This window comes from Panthera leo, chromosome E3 (genome assembly GCF_018350215.1).
Source record: "Panthera leo isolate Ple1 chromosome E3, P.leo_Ple1_pat1.1, whole genome shotgun sequence".
Lineage (NCBI taxonomy): Eukaryota > Metazoa > Chordata > Mammalia > Carnivora > Felidae > Panthera > Panthera leo.
The window spans coordinates 400,535-417,987 of record NC_056694.1 but is presented as its reverse complement, the minus strand read 5'-3'; the positions used below and the strand labels follow the sequence as shown (position 1 = coordinate 417,987).

The 17,453-nt window shown below is 63.7% G+C and overlaps 1 protein-coding gene across 5 annotated transcripts in view; it reads left to right on the top strand.

The window, feature by feature from the left end:
• PRKAR1B (protein kinase cAMP-dependent type I regulatory subunit beta) overlaps positions 1-17,453 on the top strand; it is a 115,637-nt gene that overhangs the window by 85,746 nt on the left and 12,438 nt on the right. For 4 of the 5 annotated variants that reach the window (XM_042921605.1, XM_042921604.1, XM_042921603.1 and 1 more), the window contains 3 exons: positions 4,997-5,155; positions 11,172-11,232; positions 16,420-16,541. In XM_042921605.1, the coding sequence (XP_042777539.1) occupies positions 4,997-5,155; positions 11,172-11,232; positions 16,420-16,541 (342 nt within the window). Of the gene's footprint in view, positions 1-4,996; positions 5,156-11,171; positions 11,233-16,419; positions 16,542-16,693; positions 16,801-17,453 lie in introns of those variants that run through there. The other variant, XM_042921606.1, reaches the window with a different exon arrangement.

The window sequence follows — 17,453 nt, the reverse complement described above, 5'->3', positions numbered from 1 at the left end:
TGAACGTGCCCATTTCTGTGAGCCGCCCTCCAGGGCACAGGGGAGCGGCCTGGCTGACCCGGCCCGGGGTCGCCGAGCCTGGCTGTGCGGCCTCACGAGGGGAGGGGGGCCCACTAAGTCTGGAAGCCCCGAGGACGACCCCCGCCCCCTCCGGGCCCTCTTCCTGGCTGGGCTCGGCACCCTGAACACCTTCCCCTTTTGCGGCGTGGATGCTGCCCTCGGCCCAGCGGCGCCCTGGGGGGGATGGCCAGGTGGCCGGTGCCCAAAACACCAGGTTCGGCTTCAATTATGGTTTTCGAGAGACACCACAGCATGTGTTGCCAAGAGCTGTAATCCATTTTTCTAAGTTTAAAAATATCTCCCAATTTGTTTTATTCGTGGAACATAGCATTTCTACTTAAAAGGATACTCCACTGCCGATTTTAGGGCTCAGGAACGTAGTTCTGTCTGAGGCCTGGCTCCTCCCTAATCCTGGGAGGCTTTCGTTATTTTCGGACCCTCTTTGTGCTGGGACCGCCCCCACCCCCACCCCCAGGCTCCTGCCCCGCCCAGTTCCCTCCGGTTCCCAGCGTCCAGGGGAGGCCTCTGAGCTGTGTCCCCCACCCCAGACAGGGCACCCCGGGGCATGGTCACTTGTTATTCAGCATTTGCCTGGTGCTCTGTTTTTTTAAAGTTGGTAAAATACACACAACATGAAATTTTCCATCTTAACCAGTTTCAAGCCTACAGCTCAGGGGCACCGAGCACATTCACGCTGCCGTGCGGCCGCCCCACCGTCCGGCTCCAGAACGTCCCATCTCCCCACACTGAGACTCTGTCCCGTTACGCACGGACCGACCCCCACCCGCTCCTCCAGCCCCGGCCCCACTGTCTCCTCTGTGTCCGTGAGACTGACGACCCCGGGACCTCGAGGGAGTGGGTCCCGGTGCGTGTCCTCCCGTGTCCGTGAGTCTGACGCCCCCGGGACCTCGAGGGAGTGGGTCCTGGTGCGTGTCCTTCTGTGTCTGGCTTGCGTCACTCAGCGTCACGTCCTTCAGGTTTATCCGCGTTGTGGCAGGGTCATAGTTTCCTTCCTTCGTGAAGCTCAGTGATAGATAGTGGGTTGTGTGGATGGATCACGCCGTGTCTGGTCACGTCAGTGGACACGGGGTGGCTCCCACACCTCTTGGTTGTCGTGGATCATGCCGCTATGAACGAGGTGTGAGTGTCTCTTCTAGTCCCTGTTCTCAGGTTGTCCCTGTTAATCAGTCACTTACTACGTGCTGTGGCCACGGCCTAGAGCTGGTGCTGACGTTTCTCTGCTGCATTTGCGGCCTTCCGACCCATTTCGTCCGCAGAGCACATTTGGGGCCCGCTGTGGTCGGGGGCTGCTTCGGACTCTGCGGGTAATGACTGTCCTCTGGGACTGGGGGACGGTGAGCCGACCCGCCCCAGTGTGGTGGTGGCCTTTGTACACATGCCCTGCTCCACGTTTAGGAGGGGCGCTCCGGGGTCCTGGCGAAATCCTGCTCTGTGGGTGCCTAGTGTGGTCTGTGTGGGGAGGGGGCAGGAGGACGCCCGCGTGCCATGACAGATTTGGGGCTCCTCTGGAGGGGGCCGGCCGGCTCTCCACCCGGGTGGAAACTGAACCCGCGTGGCCCGGGTGCTGCGGACGGGAGCGTCAACGCCCGTGCTCGGGGCGCGCTGTGAACGGCAGCCAGCCAGGCCGCCCCGTGGGCATCCGGCTTCGGGGCTAGAGACGGCCCAGGCCTGGTAGGGAGAGCCGCGGGGTGTCCCCTGCCCCCAGGGCTCCTGTGGGCAACCGGCTGAGCGACCTGGATGCGGGGGGCCGACTCCGGGCGCTCCCGTGAGGGCCTGGGAGGCGGGAGGAGACGGGCCATTAGCTTGTCCTTGCCGTCTGTGAAGGAAAACAACAGCGGGGCACGCGGGCCACGCCAGGCCGGCCCCAGGCGGCGTGAGAAAGCGGGCGGGGCTGCGGGCACTCCTCCCGCCGGACGCGCTCTGTCTCCACCTCCCAGATGGTTTCTGCTTTCTGGGCGGTAGAGCGTTGCACCGAGATGCCCGGGTCGGGAGGGCGGGTGGCAGGGCGAGGCGGGGGGCACCGCCAGGCGGGCGATGCTCACTCCCCTCCACGCACGGGCCCCCCTGCCCCGGGCTCTCGTGAGCAGGACCCTGTGCCCCCCTGCACGCCCCGTCCGATCGCCGTCTGTACCTCTGCGTGGAGCGGAAGCAGGCTGTCCAGCTTGGGCCACGTCACAGCCACCTGTTGAGTGGCCTCCCCACCCCTCCCCCTCTCCCCTCGGGCAGCCCCACACTGTTCTCCACTCCCCAGCAGAGGGAGTGTCACAGTGTAAACCAGATGAGGTGCCGGAACCTTCTGTGGCTGCCTTTTGCTTCTAGAACAACATTGCAGCCCTTCCCTCCCTGACCCCCTGCTCTTGCCCCCGTGGCGTCTGTCCCTGCTTGGTCATGCTGCATCTAGTATCCATTCCATTGTGGCCCCAGGGACTTTGCACGTCCTGTCCTTGGCTTCAGTCGCCCTTCTCCCACGTCTTTGCTCGTTGAGCCGGACGCTCAGGCCTGGCTCAAGTTCCCCTTCACAGAGAGCTCTCTGCAGACAGTCACTGCCGTGGCCGTTCTGAACGCTCTCTTCACGCCCGGAGCGTGTGTCATGACGAATGTGTGTTTGTGTGATTATTTGCCTACAGCCTTTCTCCCGGCCGGTGGGTGAGTCCCGTGGACAGGAACCCGCTGCCTTCCCCTGCTGACCGCCAGCAGTTAGAACGCGCAGGGCACAGAGGGGCGCTCAGTCCGCACCGGGGTGGTGGACACACGGATGGGTGGGGGTTCTGCTCACGCAGAACGGCCGGGTGGGGGCTCCGGGTTCAGCTGGAGAAGGCACTGTCAGTGGTGGGGCCGTGCGTGCAGCCCAGTGGGGCCTCCCACCATTTTTCTTCTAAAAGAAGAAGAAACAAAAAGTGAAGCAAAGCAAGAAGTAGCCCGTTTGCGTGCCAGCTGGGGTGGGGCCCGGCGCTGTGCCGGTCGCCGTGACAGAGGCCAGTGTCCCGAGAAGGATGGCTTCTTTGTGCTCTGTGGCCGGCCTGCAGTGTGGTCCTGGGCCCTCTGTGGCTCTGCACAATGGTTTTCTCTGACGTCTCGCAGGGAGCTCTCCCAGGCTTGGGCTCTGGGCAGGGAAGGGGGTCCCCTTAGTCCTGCCCTGCCTTTGGGGATGTGCCTCAGGAAACCGGGGTCCAGGGACGCCTGGATGGCTCTGCTGAGCCCCATTCTCTGTCCCCTGGGTCCCTGTGCTGTTTTGTCTGTTGGGCGGCTGGCCCTGCCGTCAGCCGATGGAGGCACGTGGCTTCTGTGCCCCCTAAGGCACAAGAGACAGGCCCACCCACCTCCCCAGACTGTCAGCAAAGTCTCCCGACCTCCGACCCACGACCCGAGCCCGACATTCCCCCTGGAGGAGTCACAGGAACCATCTGTGTCCTGCAGGATGGGTGCCCGCTCCACGGCTGTGCCGAGCAGCCAGCTGGGCCCCGCAGTGCACGGCGAGGGCAGAGGCACGTGCCCCCGCTTGCTTCCCGAGGGGCCGTGGTTGCTGGAGGGGACCTGGGGACGTCTGGGGCGTCCTGGAGCTATGCAGCTGGGGTCCACGCACGTGGCTGCTGGGGGAGTCACGCCTCCGTGGCCAGGACTTCACCGCAAGGAAGCCCAGTGCGGGGAGGGCTGGCCCGGCTGTGCCTGGGTCACCGGGAACACCGATAAGTGGTCACTGCCCCCTCTCCACGGGCCCCGGGTCCCCTTTGAGAAAACCAGGGGTGCGTGTTCTGGGGGATGTCCCTGCACGTCCGTGGCAGAGCAAGGCGGCCTGTTCCCTGCCCCGTGGGAAGGACGGGACACTGTTCTCGTTCCTCGAGGGCCTCGTCGTGTGGACCCTGGCGTCTCTTCCCCCAGGGGCCCCGCTGCCCAGACTTCCCTGCGGGAAGCGAGTGCCGAGCCCCTGCTCCTGGGCCGCACTGTGCCTCAGCCCTGCCCACCCCTCTTGGTCGGCCGGGTCTCCCCTGACCCTCGCCCGCACGGAACGCGGAGTTCTCACCTGCATGGCGTCTCCTTGCAGACACGCGCTTCTGTGTGTCAGTCGTAGGGCAGATAATGAGTCGTTGATTCTGGCAAGAATCACGCCCGTGATTCACCGCAATCCATTCTTTCCCGACGCGCACCCATTTTGCCAATGGGAGCTGTTCTTAAAGCTCATTGACACGCTGGGGGATAATGCACGTGTTGTGTCAGTTTATAGGAACCAGATCGGCACCACATAATGGACAATCTCGCCATTCTTGTGCGGTCCGGAACGTGCAGGGTCGGTCATAGTGGGAGCACTGTGCCGAGTACGCACGCGGGCTGAAAGGGCCCTTCTCAGCACAGCCTCGTCTCGTCGGTGCCCCAGCAGCGTCTCCACTGACCGCAGGCCCAGGGAGCCTGGCGCTGTCCCGGGCAGGGCAGGCCCTGCCAACATGGCTCCTTCCGGGCCAGGCCGGGCCCGCGCGCTGGTTGGAGGTGGGGGCGCCGGGCAGAGACCCAGAGAGCGTCCGCAGGGGCGCCCTGAGTGTGCGGCTGGGGAGACAGGCCCCAAGGCCCACCTCAGGCGGATGAGGAATCGAATCGAAGGCCGGCCAGGGACGCAGGCAGGGCTTTGCTCGGACCAGGAGCCCTGGGCGGCACTTCCCCCTTCGTCTCCGGCCCGTCTCGCCGACAACTGGGGCCAGGACTCAGAAGGTGCCATCGCCCCCGCCCAGCCAGGGCTCTGTGCGGGGCTGGGAGTGAGACGGGCAGCAAAGCTGGCAGAGGTCCAGGCCGTGCCCGGGCAGGCGAGGTCCTTGCCAGGTCCCCTCTGGTGGGCGTGGAGGAGGGCTCCCGGTGTGGGACGTGCCGGCGTGACCCCACGTGTCCCCTGGGACACCTCTGACATTTCTCTCTCTGTCCCCTGAAGGTATACGTGAATGGAGAGTGGGTGACAAGCATCAGCGAAGGGGGCAGCTTTGGGGAGCTGGCGCTCATCTACGGCACCCCCAGGGCAGCGACCGTGAAAGCCAAGACGGACCTCAAGCTCTGGGGCATTGACCGGGACAGCTACCGGCGCATCCTCATGGTGAGCGGCACCCGGCACACCCACAGCCAAGCCTCTGTCGGGAGCCCTAGCTTTATCCAAGGGAGGGTGATAGATAAGGGCCAGTGGGGTGGGTGGAAAGTGTGGGAGAGATTCTGGAAACTTCTTAAAAGGCAAGCAGGTAGCTGGGGGGGCTCCTTTGCCTTCCTTCCCTGTCTCTTTTTAGCTGTTTGGAATGGGGTCGTGATGGCTGGAGCTCTCGCTGCGACCCTGGATCACGAGGTGACTGAGACTAGAAACCCACTCACCAAGGGGGTAGAGCAAAGAGATCCAGGGGCCTGGCTCTGTGGTGGCCCCGGCACAGCGGGACCAGACTGATTGGCCCCAGACATCCTCACGCAGGGATCAACCCTCAGGCGTTTTTGCCTCTCTCTCTCATGGGTAGCCACATCCACTCTTGGCTGGTGCAGGGTGGGCACAGGTCCCCTGTTGTACCATCAGGGGCATGGCAGGTGCACAGGGGGCTCCCAGAGGTGATCTGGGAGCTGGGGAGGCCCTGCCTGTGCCCACTCAGTGCCCGTCCTGCACACGTGTTCGTGGTGCTGAGACCCACCCGGGAATACCACGGGTGCCGCACCCGGCCTTGGGAAGCTTCCCTCGTGCTAGTGGGGGAGTCAGGGGACAAACACACACCTCAGGTGATGACAGTTCCTTGGAGAAAGATAAAGCTGAGAACGGGGTGGAGGCGACTGGGAGGCGTGGAGGGGCTGCTGTTTTCTAGAAAGGCCCCAAGCCCCCCTCCCGTGATGAGGTGGCATTTGAGCAGAGGTATCTGAGCAGGAACCAGCGTGTCCAGGAGAGGAGTGTCCGGGCTTGCGTGGACAGAGGGAGCAGCGGGGTTACCACCGTGGATGGGGACGCAGGGGTCCCGTGGGGGATGCGGTCCGTGGGCTCACCACCCCCACAGAGCCCTCAGCTCCCACCCGAGTGTGCAGGGGGCCCCCAGAGAGGCTTCCACAATGGACGGGGGGCCGTCCTGGGGGGCATGGAAACATCCTGACCCTGGGAGGGTGAGGGAGACCAGCCCCCAGCCTGGAGACCTGTGGTGTCCCCCACGTGCCCTGCAGGGCTAGGCTGTGTCCCTGGGGACGGTGCAGCTTCCGGTGATGGCGTGGGGTGGGGGCTGCTCTGGGGGAGGCCTGGGTTCGGTCCACAGGCAGTTCAGAGAAGCCCCAGGCGTCAGTCAGATGGGAGCCTGGGGTTAGGGCCCGGCCCAGACTGCCCCTCAGCCTGGGAACACCCGCGCCCCCGACCCGTCCTGGTCCCGCTGTAACACCGGGTCTGCGTGACGCGGGGAGGGTTCAGTGCCGTCTGGGGGGTCGTGGTCTGATCGGGCTCCGTGCGTGTGAGGAAGCGCCCTCCGTGCACTCAGCAAGCATCGACGGAGCGCCCACCGCGTACGGGAGGTGTGGAGCCCCGGATACGCTGGGAGAAGGCTGCACGTCCCTGCGTCCTGGAGCCCAGCCCGTGCTCTCTGCTCGTGTCCTCCACCTGCCGGCGCCTGTTTTCCTGGGAGAGGCCGGCTGCCCGGTGGGGGAGGGGGGGTGCCCTGACCCCCCCCACCCCCACCCCCACCCCGCCCCCTCCCGGCCGGGGCAGGTTTGGGAGCGGACCCAGAAGCCTCTGCCCCTCCGCACACACCTGGCCCGTGTTGCATAAGCCACTGTCCCTCGCCATCGTCAGTGCTGAGTCCTTCTGGGCTGTGGGATTTTTGTGGCTGGAACCTTGTATTCAGGGAAGTTCCCAAACCACCCAGGCAGCTGGCGCTTCCTCTGTCTTCATTCTGAAGCCCCGTGTGCTAAGAATAGCCACAGCTGTGCTGCGAGTCCGCAGAGCCTCCCAGTCTGGGGAAGGAACACGGCAAGTGCCGGCCGCCTCGGAAGGGAGTGTCCTGCCGGACGCGTCTGTCTTAGCGTCCGTCCTGGGTCTGGACAGATTTGGAGGCACCCATCATGCAGCGTGGCCCCGCCATCATGCATCCGCTTAGCGCTGAGCTGGGACACGCCATGGGGAGCCGGGGGGGGGGGGATGGCGGAGGGTGCCAGTGGTGTCCCCAGGGGTTCGGGACGTCTGATCTGGAAAGTTCCCGTGAGCGTCCCTTCCCTTCCCTCTGCTGCTCCGTGCGGTGCGGAGGCACGGACAGAGCTCGGCGAGGCCAGCCCGCCCGGCCACCACCACTGAGCAGGGCCAGGCTCTGTCCCCGCATCTGCAGCGAGGGGGCGTCCTGGTCTGCCGGCTGCTCCCCCTGCGTGGAGGACGCAGAGAATCTCCTTGGGCCCCCATGCTCCCGGGAAGCAGAGTCCCACGCCAGCCTCTCCTGCACCGAGGGGCGCTGCAGACTCTCAGAGCTGCCTCCCACTCAGCTGTGAACAGGCCCCCGGGCTCCCACCCACCCTCACCCAAAGTCTCCCTCACAGCGGGAAGGCACCCCAAGGCGGGGGGCGCCTCGGTCGGCCGCTGCGGCCAGTCTCCTCCCGCGAGCTGTCCTGCAGCAGGAGACGGCTGGACCGAGCTACGCTGGCCTTTAGTGTCCGAGGTCCCTGGGCAGAGTCGGGCCTGTCTTCCACTGGGTGGCATCCTTGCTGGGAGGGCTGTGGGAACCATCGGTGGTTTTTCAGAAGAAATGTGTTTTCCGCAGCGAGGCCGGCGAGGACGTCAGGTGGCCCGGGCTGAGCATCCACACCGGCCACAATGGCGGCCACGGTGTTGGAAACGCCCTGGGCTCTGCCACGGGCCGCCTGGCTCTGCGTCCTCGCCTTGGCCACCAGCCGCGGCCCGGCAGAAGCCCCTTCAGTGCTGTGTCGTCTGGCAGGGAGGTGGACGGCTGGCTGGGTCCCCTGGCCCTGTTGGGGCCTCGCCGGATGGAGGGCCCCGGGGATGACCGTGGGCCTCTGTGTGGATTCTGAACTCGGGACTTGTAGCCTCTGTGGTGCTGGGGAGGCCTGGGCTCCCGTAACCTTCACGGGACCCTCTGGGGCGGGACTTGTGCAGCCGAGGAAACAGGCCAGAAGTGGGAATGTTTGCCCGCACGCCTAGTCGGGGGGCGGCGATCAGACCCAGGGCTGTCCGGACGCCCCTCCTGTGTCACGTGTGTGTGCAGCTCCCAAGTCCTGGACGCCCTGAGCTGGGGAAAGGCGCACAGCGCAGCCTCCGTTGGCCTGCCTGGGGCCTGCCCTGCCCCCCGCCCCCAACGCCTCCCACGCTCAGCACCGCCCTTCCCATCCTGGCTCGCCCAAGTCTCCCACCTTCTCCTATGCGTCCCGTGTCTGTGTGGCCACGAGACAAGGGGTGTCCGCCCCAGTGGACCCCCTGTGCTGGCCTCTTGGAGCGGCCTCCCAGCGCTGCCCTCGCCTGCCATCGGTCCCTGTGCCCTGTGTCAGGCACCGTGAGGTTCTCACTGCAGAATGGTAAGGCCGGGCCTCCAGTGGCCCCGTGGGCGGCTGCACCGACCAGGCAGGGGCAGAGCTCTGTACTTACCCACGGCTCCTGAGCGCACTCCGTGCGCTGGGGACAGGCCCTCCTGGTGTCAGCCTGGGCTGCCTCTGTCTTCAGATGTCAGGCCCTGCGGGGGGAGGGCCACCGGTCCCCCAGTTTCCAGCCCTTTCTGTGGGCATTGAGCACCCCCCACCCCTACCTGAAGAGGGCCTGTCCGAAAACGACCTTATGCTCTAGAACATTCTCAGCATTTCTTTGGGTTGAGCCTCAGGAGGCTGTGGGTGTAGTGGTGACCCCCTGAATTTGGAGGCTGAGGGCTGGATGGTCCCGGCTCTGCTCAGCCACCGGGCGGCCTGGCGCTTCAGGGGAGGGGTGATGCCCAGCATACCACGGTCCAGGACTGCACGCAGTGGGTGCCTTCCAGGGAGGGGTGATGCCCAGCGTACCACGGTCCAGGACTGCACACAGTGGGTGCCTTCCAGGGAGGGGTGATGCCCAGAGTACCGCGGTCCAGGACCGCACACAGTGGGTGCCTTCCAGGGAGGAGTGATGCCCAGAGTACCGCGGTCCAGGACCGCACACAGTGGGTCCCTTCCAGGGAGGGGTGATGCCCAGAGTACCGCGGTCCAGGACCGCACGCAGTGGGTGCCCTCTGCAGGGGGAGGACGCCCAGCATGTCTCCATCTCTGTGGCATGAACACCAATTGTACATCGACATCCTGCTTTGACCCTGACCACGCCTCTTAGTGGCCACCAGCAGGTTACGACCGCTCCCTGACCTGCACACCTCCCTGTAGAGTGGAGACTGGTGGCGACCCCAGGGTCACGGAGAGAGCTTATCCTTCGAGGCGCTGGTCTTGGCAGCACTGGGGACGTCTGAGCTGAGCTCACCTCTTCCCAGATCAGGCGTCTGGGCAGCTGCGAGGGCCTGTTTGCAGAGGTTCCAGCCCCATCTCTGATGGTGGGGCGCGGGGGGGGGGGTCGTTCTGAGGCTGATGGCTCTCCCTCTGCGTCTCCGTGGGAAGCAGATGAGGAGCCTTCTGGGCTGAGGCGAGGATGTGGGCAGTTTGGAGGAAGGTAGGGAGAAGCCCAGGTCGAAGACGCGGAGAACGTGGTGCTGACCGACCGCTCTCCTGTTGGGGAAACTGAGGCCCCGAGGTGGTGAGACTGGTCTGAGAGCATGGGAGGTTATGGGTGATGTGGATGTGGAATGGGACTGTCCCGAACCTCCCCATCAGCCCTCCACCACCGTACTTGGTAAAGGTCATCACTGCTCCCCCCGCCATCGTCACCACCATCATCATCACCATCACCTCTGCCACGGTCACCACCATCGTCACCAAGCTTTGGGATGCGTAGGACCCAGCCTGGGTTTCATTCCTGCTCCTGTGATCCCAGTCTAGGCATTTGCTTGCCCCTCGAGCCTGCTTCCTCATCTGGGGATGAGGGTAACCGTGCCCTTGTCTCACGGGCCTCTCGCGAGGTTGAGGTGGGCCTGAGCGTTTTGGGTTTCTGCTGCTGCCCTGGCCCGAGCACATTGTCATCGTCGCTGTCCTCCTCCCTCCTCTCTCCATACCAGGTGTCGGGTCTGTGGTCGACCCATCCTTTCCACGTCCCAGGTGATGGATGAGGCCGTTTGAATTTAACCAGACCAGGCTTGCTGCTCTGCCGGTGGAGAGCATGTCCCCGTTTTCTGAATGTGCAGTGCTTAACAGGACTTAGTGGTGGCGTAGCCATGTCCAGTTGTGGAGTGTGTATGCTGTGCAAAGGCCCTGGGCAGCAGGCCAAGGGGATAAAGTCCAGACTGCTCTCTACCTGCCGGGCTGGCGCTGGCTGCTGGAAGGCTGGGCCGCCTCCTCCTTCACTTAGGCCACCAGCTCGCTGGGATGTGTACTTGAGGAAGTGGGTGCCCTTTTCCAATTCGTGTTCCGGTTCTTCTTTTTGGAGTGGATTTTCATTTTTAATTCACGTGGAGGTTGACAGGGCCCTGTCTGCTGGTTTTATCTTATTCAGCCAGCTCTTGGTTGGGAAAGAAGCAACTCATTGGCCCTTCTCACCAGGCCCCAGGTTCAGGCACGACCAGCCCGGGGACTTGACCCATGTCGGCTACTCCCTCCCTTAGCGTATCACACACTCAGTTCTGCCGCCAGCCCCAGAGCCTCTCCAGGTGTGTGTGTGTGTGTGTGTGTGTGTGTGTGTGTGTGTGTGTTGGGGGGAAGGGTGGGGGTGCGGTGAGCCCGGCTCAGACAGTACCCCTTGCAATCCCGCCTTGGGGACATCTGCCTTGAGCACGTGGAAACCCCAGTGCAGGATTCTGGTTGGCTGGGTGCTCGTCGTGTGGACCAGTCACTGGCCCGGGCTGGATGAGGTCACTGTCGGCGGCCAGGGGAGGCGCAGCTGCCCGGAGGAGGTGCTGGCTGGGGTCTTTGAGGGGCTTGCGGGACATGGAATGGTCAAAGGGTTTCCTTTTAAGAGTTCAGAGTCACTTGGGGAAATTTGGAAATGTCAACATGATTCAGGCACAAAGACCCACCTTCTTTTCTGTCTTCTTTTTCTGGAACAGGGCAGCACCCTGAGAAAACGCAAGATGTACGAGGAGTTTCTCAGCAAGGTCTCCATCCTGGGTCAGTGGCCCCCACCCCGTGCGCGAGCCTGTGCTGGTAGCTTCCCCCGGTCTCATCTGAGTCCTGCCTGCTGGGTCCAGCCATTTCCACGTTCCCCGTGTGCCTGGAAGGTTCAGCCCTCCGGGTGACGTGTGGGTTTGGGACAGGCATACGTGTGAACCCACACAGGCATGGCTCACACGTATGCACCCACGCGGGCATGCTCGCCACTCGCTCACACGCGTATGCACCCGCGAGGTACAGTTGCACACGTGCATACGCATATACTCACAGAGGCACGTTCACACACGTGTGCACACACAGCCACACTCACGTGCACACGCGTGTGTCTATCCACGTGCACCGAGAGCTCTGTGTCTGATCCGCCGGGCGCGGTCATCCTCTCCTGGGCCGTCTGTGCCCTCGTCCCGCGTGCTCTGCCTGTCCGTCCCTCTGCTTTCGGTGTCCCCGCCAGCCCTTCCTCTGTATCCGTCAGTTTCGAGACCCATCTCGTGTTCTTCTAGTAAACATGGTCCCCGGTGTCGAGCATTCCCGGGCCTGATTTGTTTTCTTTTCCCAAGCGGGTTTCTCCTGGTGCACCCACTGCCCTTTCTTGCCCTGTGGTCTGATAAACACGTTGGCTGCATTTCAGTCGATTTCCAGCACTGTCAACAGAACTCTCACCAGCAAGAGTCTTCAGTGTTTTGGAGTAGCTGTGACATACACAGGGGCCACCGTTTGTAGCCGGCCGATCCCGTCAGGGAGAACCTTCAGCCGTGGTGATGGTCCTGTCTGCGTTGAGCACCTGACCTGTGGCTGGTGTGCCCGAGGAACCGAATTTTAATTTTGTCCCATTTTAATCAAGTGAAACGCAAGTACGCAGGGCAGCACTCGCCCACGGGCGGGGCCCCGCTTGGGAGGGCGAGGGACAGCGGAGTGCCGAGCCTCCGGGAACCTCTGGAAACCACCGTCCAGCAGCGGTCCCCATGGCCTTCTGGGTGAGGATGGGGAGCGAAGGGTGTTCTCCTTTTCCAAGAGCGTGCTGGGGCAAGGAAGGAAAAGAAGCAAACAAAACCCACTGGGTGTGAGTCCGGCACTGGGGCTGAGGCTCGCGGATGAGGTTACAGGATTGGGGCGCTCCCCTCCCTGCGCGGCATGAGCCTGTAGGGACGCCGGGCTGAGCCGGCACCGGAGCAGCCCTGGCTCCCAGCTGGGCTCCCCTCTGCCCGGGGCCCGCTGTCCAGGCTGCAGAGACAAGGGTGGGGGGTGCCCGCCGCCTGCCCTTCCAGCGGAGGACTGGGGGGCAGGTCAGGAGGAAGCCCCACCCGCACCCCCTGCACCAAGCGTGGACGCGTGGGGGGAAAGGCCACCGCGGCCGAACAGACTGGGACTGGGATAGGTGCCGGAAGTACCAAGGAAAGCTGAGAGCCAGCCACACACGGAAGGAACCCAGTTAGGAAGAGAGCACGGCCACAGAAACAGAAATCAATTCCAGGACAGGGTTCGTCTAGGACACACGTCCGCCCAGAGAGCAGCGGCCTGAAGAGGGAAGAGCTGGAGAGACGCGTTCCGGCCAAGCCTCGGAGGTCCGCAGGGTCGCGGGAGGAGCAGGCACAGCGGTGCCCTACCCCCCCCCCCCGCCCTACAGCCTTTGGGAGTCTCTCGCGAGGGCGCAGAGAGAGACCGCGGTGTTTGGCATCCAGGCGGTGGAGACGGCGTGAGGCCTGCCGCGTCCTCTGGGGTGGAGGGCAGTCAAGCGAGTGACCAGAGCTGCGGGCAGGCAGAAAGCAGCAGACGGTCCCGGCTCAGCAGGGCCTGCGAAGCCATCTTGCGGCAAAAGCGGAAGACCAGCCGCCGGGTCCTGGGACGTCGTAGCCGTGGGGAGGGAGGCAGAAGTCAGGTTGGGCGCCCTGTGCAGGGCACTGGCGTTTTATCAGTGACGCTGCGGTCAACCACGCTTCAATAATAACGAACTAAAAATTTTAAAACCTTAACAAATGGATCTGAAGCAATCGTGACAAAACCTTCACGTGATTTTGCACAGGACGGATGTTGCTGGGTTACGTCATGTGCGCTACTGTGTCGATAACTTTTTTTCCAAATGACGGATGGACGAGATCGAGCGCGGAGCAGGTCCCCGGGGAGGACACGTCACTGAGCCCAGGAGAGCGCCCGGGGGTGTGGCTGCTGCGGGCAGAGGAGGGGCAGAGCCACACGGAGGCATTCGATCGAGGCAGGGCACAAGGCAGCCCCCGCCAGGCCCCAGGCGCCCAGAGCAGGAGGGCCAGCGCCCCGGAGGCAGGCTCAGAAGACTCTGGACGGGATGGGTGTGTCCGCTCTTTCTCAGCCCACACCGGGGAGCGAAAACCAACACGGGAGGGAGGCCAGACGGGGGCACCTGTTCCCTCGACACAGAGCCTGCCTGCAGTTCAGGGTGTCAAGTCGAGCCACATGAAATGGCCCGTTTTTGGGGCGCCTGCATGGCTCAGTCGGTTAAGCGTCTGACTTCAGCTCCGGTCATGATCTCACGGTCTGTGGGTTCGAGCCCGGCGTCGGGCTCTGTGCTGGCAGCTCGGAGCCTGGAACCAGCTTCGGATTCTGTATCTCCCTCTCTCTCTGCCCCTCCCCTGCTTGTGCTCTGTCTCTGTCTCAAAAATGAATAAACATCAAGAAAAATTGAAATGGCCTGTTTTCTACCCCTTTGGACCTAAAGAGTGGGCATTCCATCTGCATCAATGTGTCTGAAACCTGACCACTGAGTCAGTGTTTTTCGTGATCTCTTTTAGGGGAATGTTTTGGAAAAGAAAGTATCTTACCTCGAAAGAGACAGAGACTCTTGGTTTCTTTGCCTGGTGTTAAATTCAGGCAGAGTAAACTTTAAGACTTTACGTTGGAAGCGCCTGGTGGTCATGTTTGTAAAAGCAGCTGTGACCGTCTTCTGTCCACCCTCCCGTCTGGCTCTACGACTGGAGACGCACTCGGCCAGGCGATGTGACGTAGGGTGGCATTCTGCACTTTTTCACATTCTTTTCGCTTCGTTCCGTTTCTCATTTGTAGCGAATCTGAGTAACTTAACCAAAAACAATCAAGTAGGCCTGCCAGGGAGGGCGCCGCAGGACGTCTGGCCCCGGGGTTGGGGCGCATGCCACGGCACGACCCCACACCCTCTGAAGTCCCGCGAAACGAACAGAGAAGGGTCTGGTTTTCCTCGTGCTCTTGTGGTAAAAGTTCATCCACTGTCCCAGAGTTTTTACCTTCGGGGCGTCTGCACTCAGGGTTGTGCCCCCACCCCCACTCCCTGGTTCCAGAACCTTCTTGTCACCCCCGGGGGAGGCCCTGCGCCCGTCTCTGCAGGTGCCTGGTCTGGGCGCGTCATACGAAGGGGTGCTGTGCTGATGGGTCAGCGTCGCACTCGGCGACGTGAGACTCGGCAGCCTCGTGCGCGGGTCCTCGGGGTCTCACGGAGGCTGGGAGGAGGGGTGCTTTAGCCCCACGAGAAATCCCCGGGCCTGGGGCCCCCTGGTCCCTCACCGTCTCCCGTTCCCTCGGAGCCCAAGCGCCCCGGTCGCCTTCCGATCCCTCCTGCTCTTACTGTGTGCCAGGCGCGCTCAGTGCTCTGCTCAGCTGCACGCGGAAGCTTTGTTCCCTCCGATGAACCCATTGCCAGCTAGCACTTCTCCGTGGCCGTCGGGCAGAGTGACCCCAAGACTGACCCCTTGGCCCTCAGTTACCCAGCTGCACAGAGCCCTCCGGCATTGGAAGGTGGGGGAGCCTTGGTCTGGGCAGCCTGCCCCCGGCAGGAAGGAGCGTGGGCGGCCACGGTGCACCCGGGGCCCGGGGGTTCTGGTTTGTGCGCACGGACATAGGAGTCGGCCCCTGGCGGGCACTGAACGTGGCGGAACCCCGGGGGGTGTGAGCGCAGAAGCCACCCCGGCCTCCCCGTGTCCTGCTTGCAGGCGACACGCCTGCTGGCTCTCGGGCTCCGGCTACAGGACGTCTGTGACAGCGGAGGGACGCCTGCCTCCGTTTGCATCCTGTGCGGGTGCGATGTTGACTGTCCCACTCGGGAAAGGGGCCCGTGCTGCCTGGAGGGTCGGGCTGTGCACAGCAGAAGAACCACTCCCGGGGCTTCTTTCCTGAGTTGCCTCAGAGAAGAGATCGTTCAGTAATCGGGGCCCAGAAACCGCCTGGCGTCTTCTGACGGGACGCAGCTTCGCGAGTCGACGTTCAGGCCTCGGAGCGTCACGTTTCAGGTGTAACGAGGAACCTGCTGAAGAGACACGCGGGGACACATGTCTCCCCAGCAGCGTGACTCGTGGCTCTCGCTCGGAACCCACGGGCAAGACCTCCACGTTGGCCGGCCGGCCGGCCCGCGCGCGCCCACCTCCGACGAGCACCGCTCGTGCCGCTCCTGAGGCCGCTGCTCTGTTCGGTCCCCGGCGGTGGATGTGCGAGGCTGCGTGGGAACGCCCGGGCCCTGACTCCCCAGCAGTCCCACTGGCCTTGCAGACCTTTCCAGGCGGGCCGGTGGGGCGCGTGCACTGACGGCTCCCCGAAAGCCGGTCCTTTGCTACGAGAAGCACTGGCAGGCGTCTTAAAGTGGAGAAATCCCGCTCCTAACCTAGTTCTAAAATAAATGCTTTGCTTTGTATTTTTAGCCGCTGACCCACTTAAGCAGCATCTGAGGAGTCTAGGCCGGGGAGGTTTCTTCTGCCGAGAAAGAAATAGTTAATCAGGCAGTCGTTATTTTCTTACAGAAGGAGCGTATGGGGTGTATTGGGTGTTTTTTCCCTTCCTGAGGGCTAGGGATGGACAGTGACCAGGAAGGGGAGGTGTGGGGAGGGGCGGCAGGGGACACGGGACTTGCAAGCTGTGCCGAGAAGCGTGAGTTGGAATTAAGTGTGTTGACCCGAAGTAACGGGAGGCGAGCCGTGCCGAGCCTCGCAGCTGAGCGGTGATGAAGCGTCTTCCCAGCCGGTGGTGGTTCCCAGCAGGCTCGCGTTAAACCGCGTCGTGGCCTCAGTGCTCCGCGGGCGCGCTGGCCGGGTTCCCCCCCGGGCCCGACTTAGTGCTGCGACGCCCAGGCCCTCCCAGCGCACAGACGCGCCCTGGGTGCCTCGCAGCCGATCCGCGACACTTGCGGAGCGAGCGCTCGGGTGCAGGGCAGGGGCGAGGCCGCAGTGACGGTCCCCTTGTCACCCACTCTAGAGTCGCTGGAGAAGTGGGAGCGCCTGACCGTGGCTGACGCCTTGGAGCCTGTGCAGTTTGAGGACGGGGAGAAGATCGTGGTCCAGGGGGAGCCCGGGGACGATTTCTTCATCATCACGGAGGTGAGTGCCGCCCTCACGGGGGCCCCGTCCGCGTTGCTCCCGTGTGCCGACCCCGAGCCCCCCGCCCTCTGCCCCGCTAACGGCCTCACGCCGTGCCGTCGTGTCTTCTCGCCCTGGAGAGTCGGAAGCGAGACTCTCCTCTTGGAAAACAGCGTCGGGTCCCCAGGCGTGCGGTGCCCCGGGAGGACGTTGTGCCGGGCTGAACACGAGCGTGTGCGCAGTGGGGGTGGAGAGTCGGAACCCGCGTCGGGACCCTGGGTGGCGCGGCACCTCAAGTTCTGTGGCGCGTTGTCACCGGCGGACAAAGAGGTCTGTGGCATCTCTCCGTGCTGCCTCTCACGACTATGCGCCCATCTACAAGGATCTCAGACGAGGACGTTGGTTCTTAAAAGTGGCTCCCGGTTCCCAGGCTGGAGGCGCGTGAGTCATTCTTACGAGGCCCGGCGACAGCTGGTGCTGGGGCCGTAATCCGTGTCGGCCACACTCGCGCCTGTCACTGACACAGGCCAGCAGCTGCCGTGGCTGCCCGTCCCCAGGGCTGTGCTGGGCTGGGACCCCCGGGGTGAGCCCCCACCCAGACGCTGCCCGGAACGAATGGGGGGCCCGCCTCGCGGGGGGCAGCACCGATTACGCGGGGCCACAAGTATGCCGCCGCCTGTTGGGCTCGCTTCCTCCTCCCGTGGCGCTCAGGGGCGGAAGGATTTCACGTTCATGCTCATTAAAACACATTCTTCAGCTGTGCATCTTGCCACCGGAGAGAGGGAGGCCTCGGCAGGGCGGCGCGGGGCCCGGCGCTGTCCAGAGCAGGCCGTCCACGCTGCAGTTTCTGCACGGCCAGCAAAGTACGCCCTGCTCGGTGCCCGTGGCCACTTTCTGGGTCCAAAACAAGCGAAGGAGGGGCGCCTGGGGGCT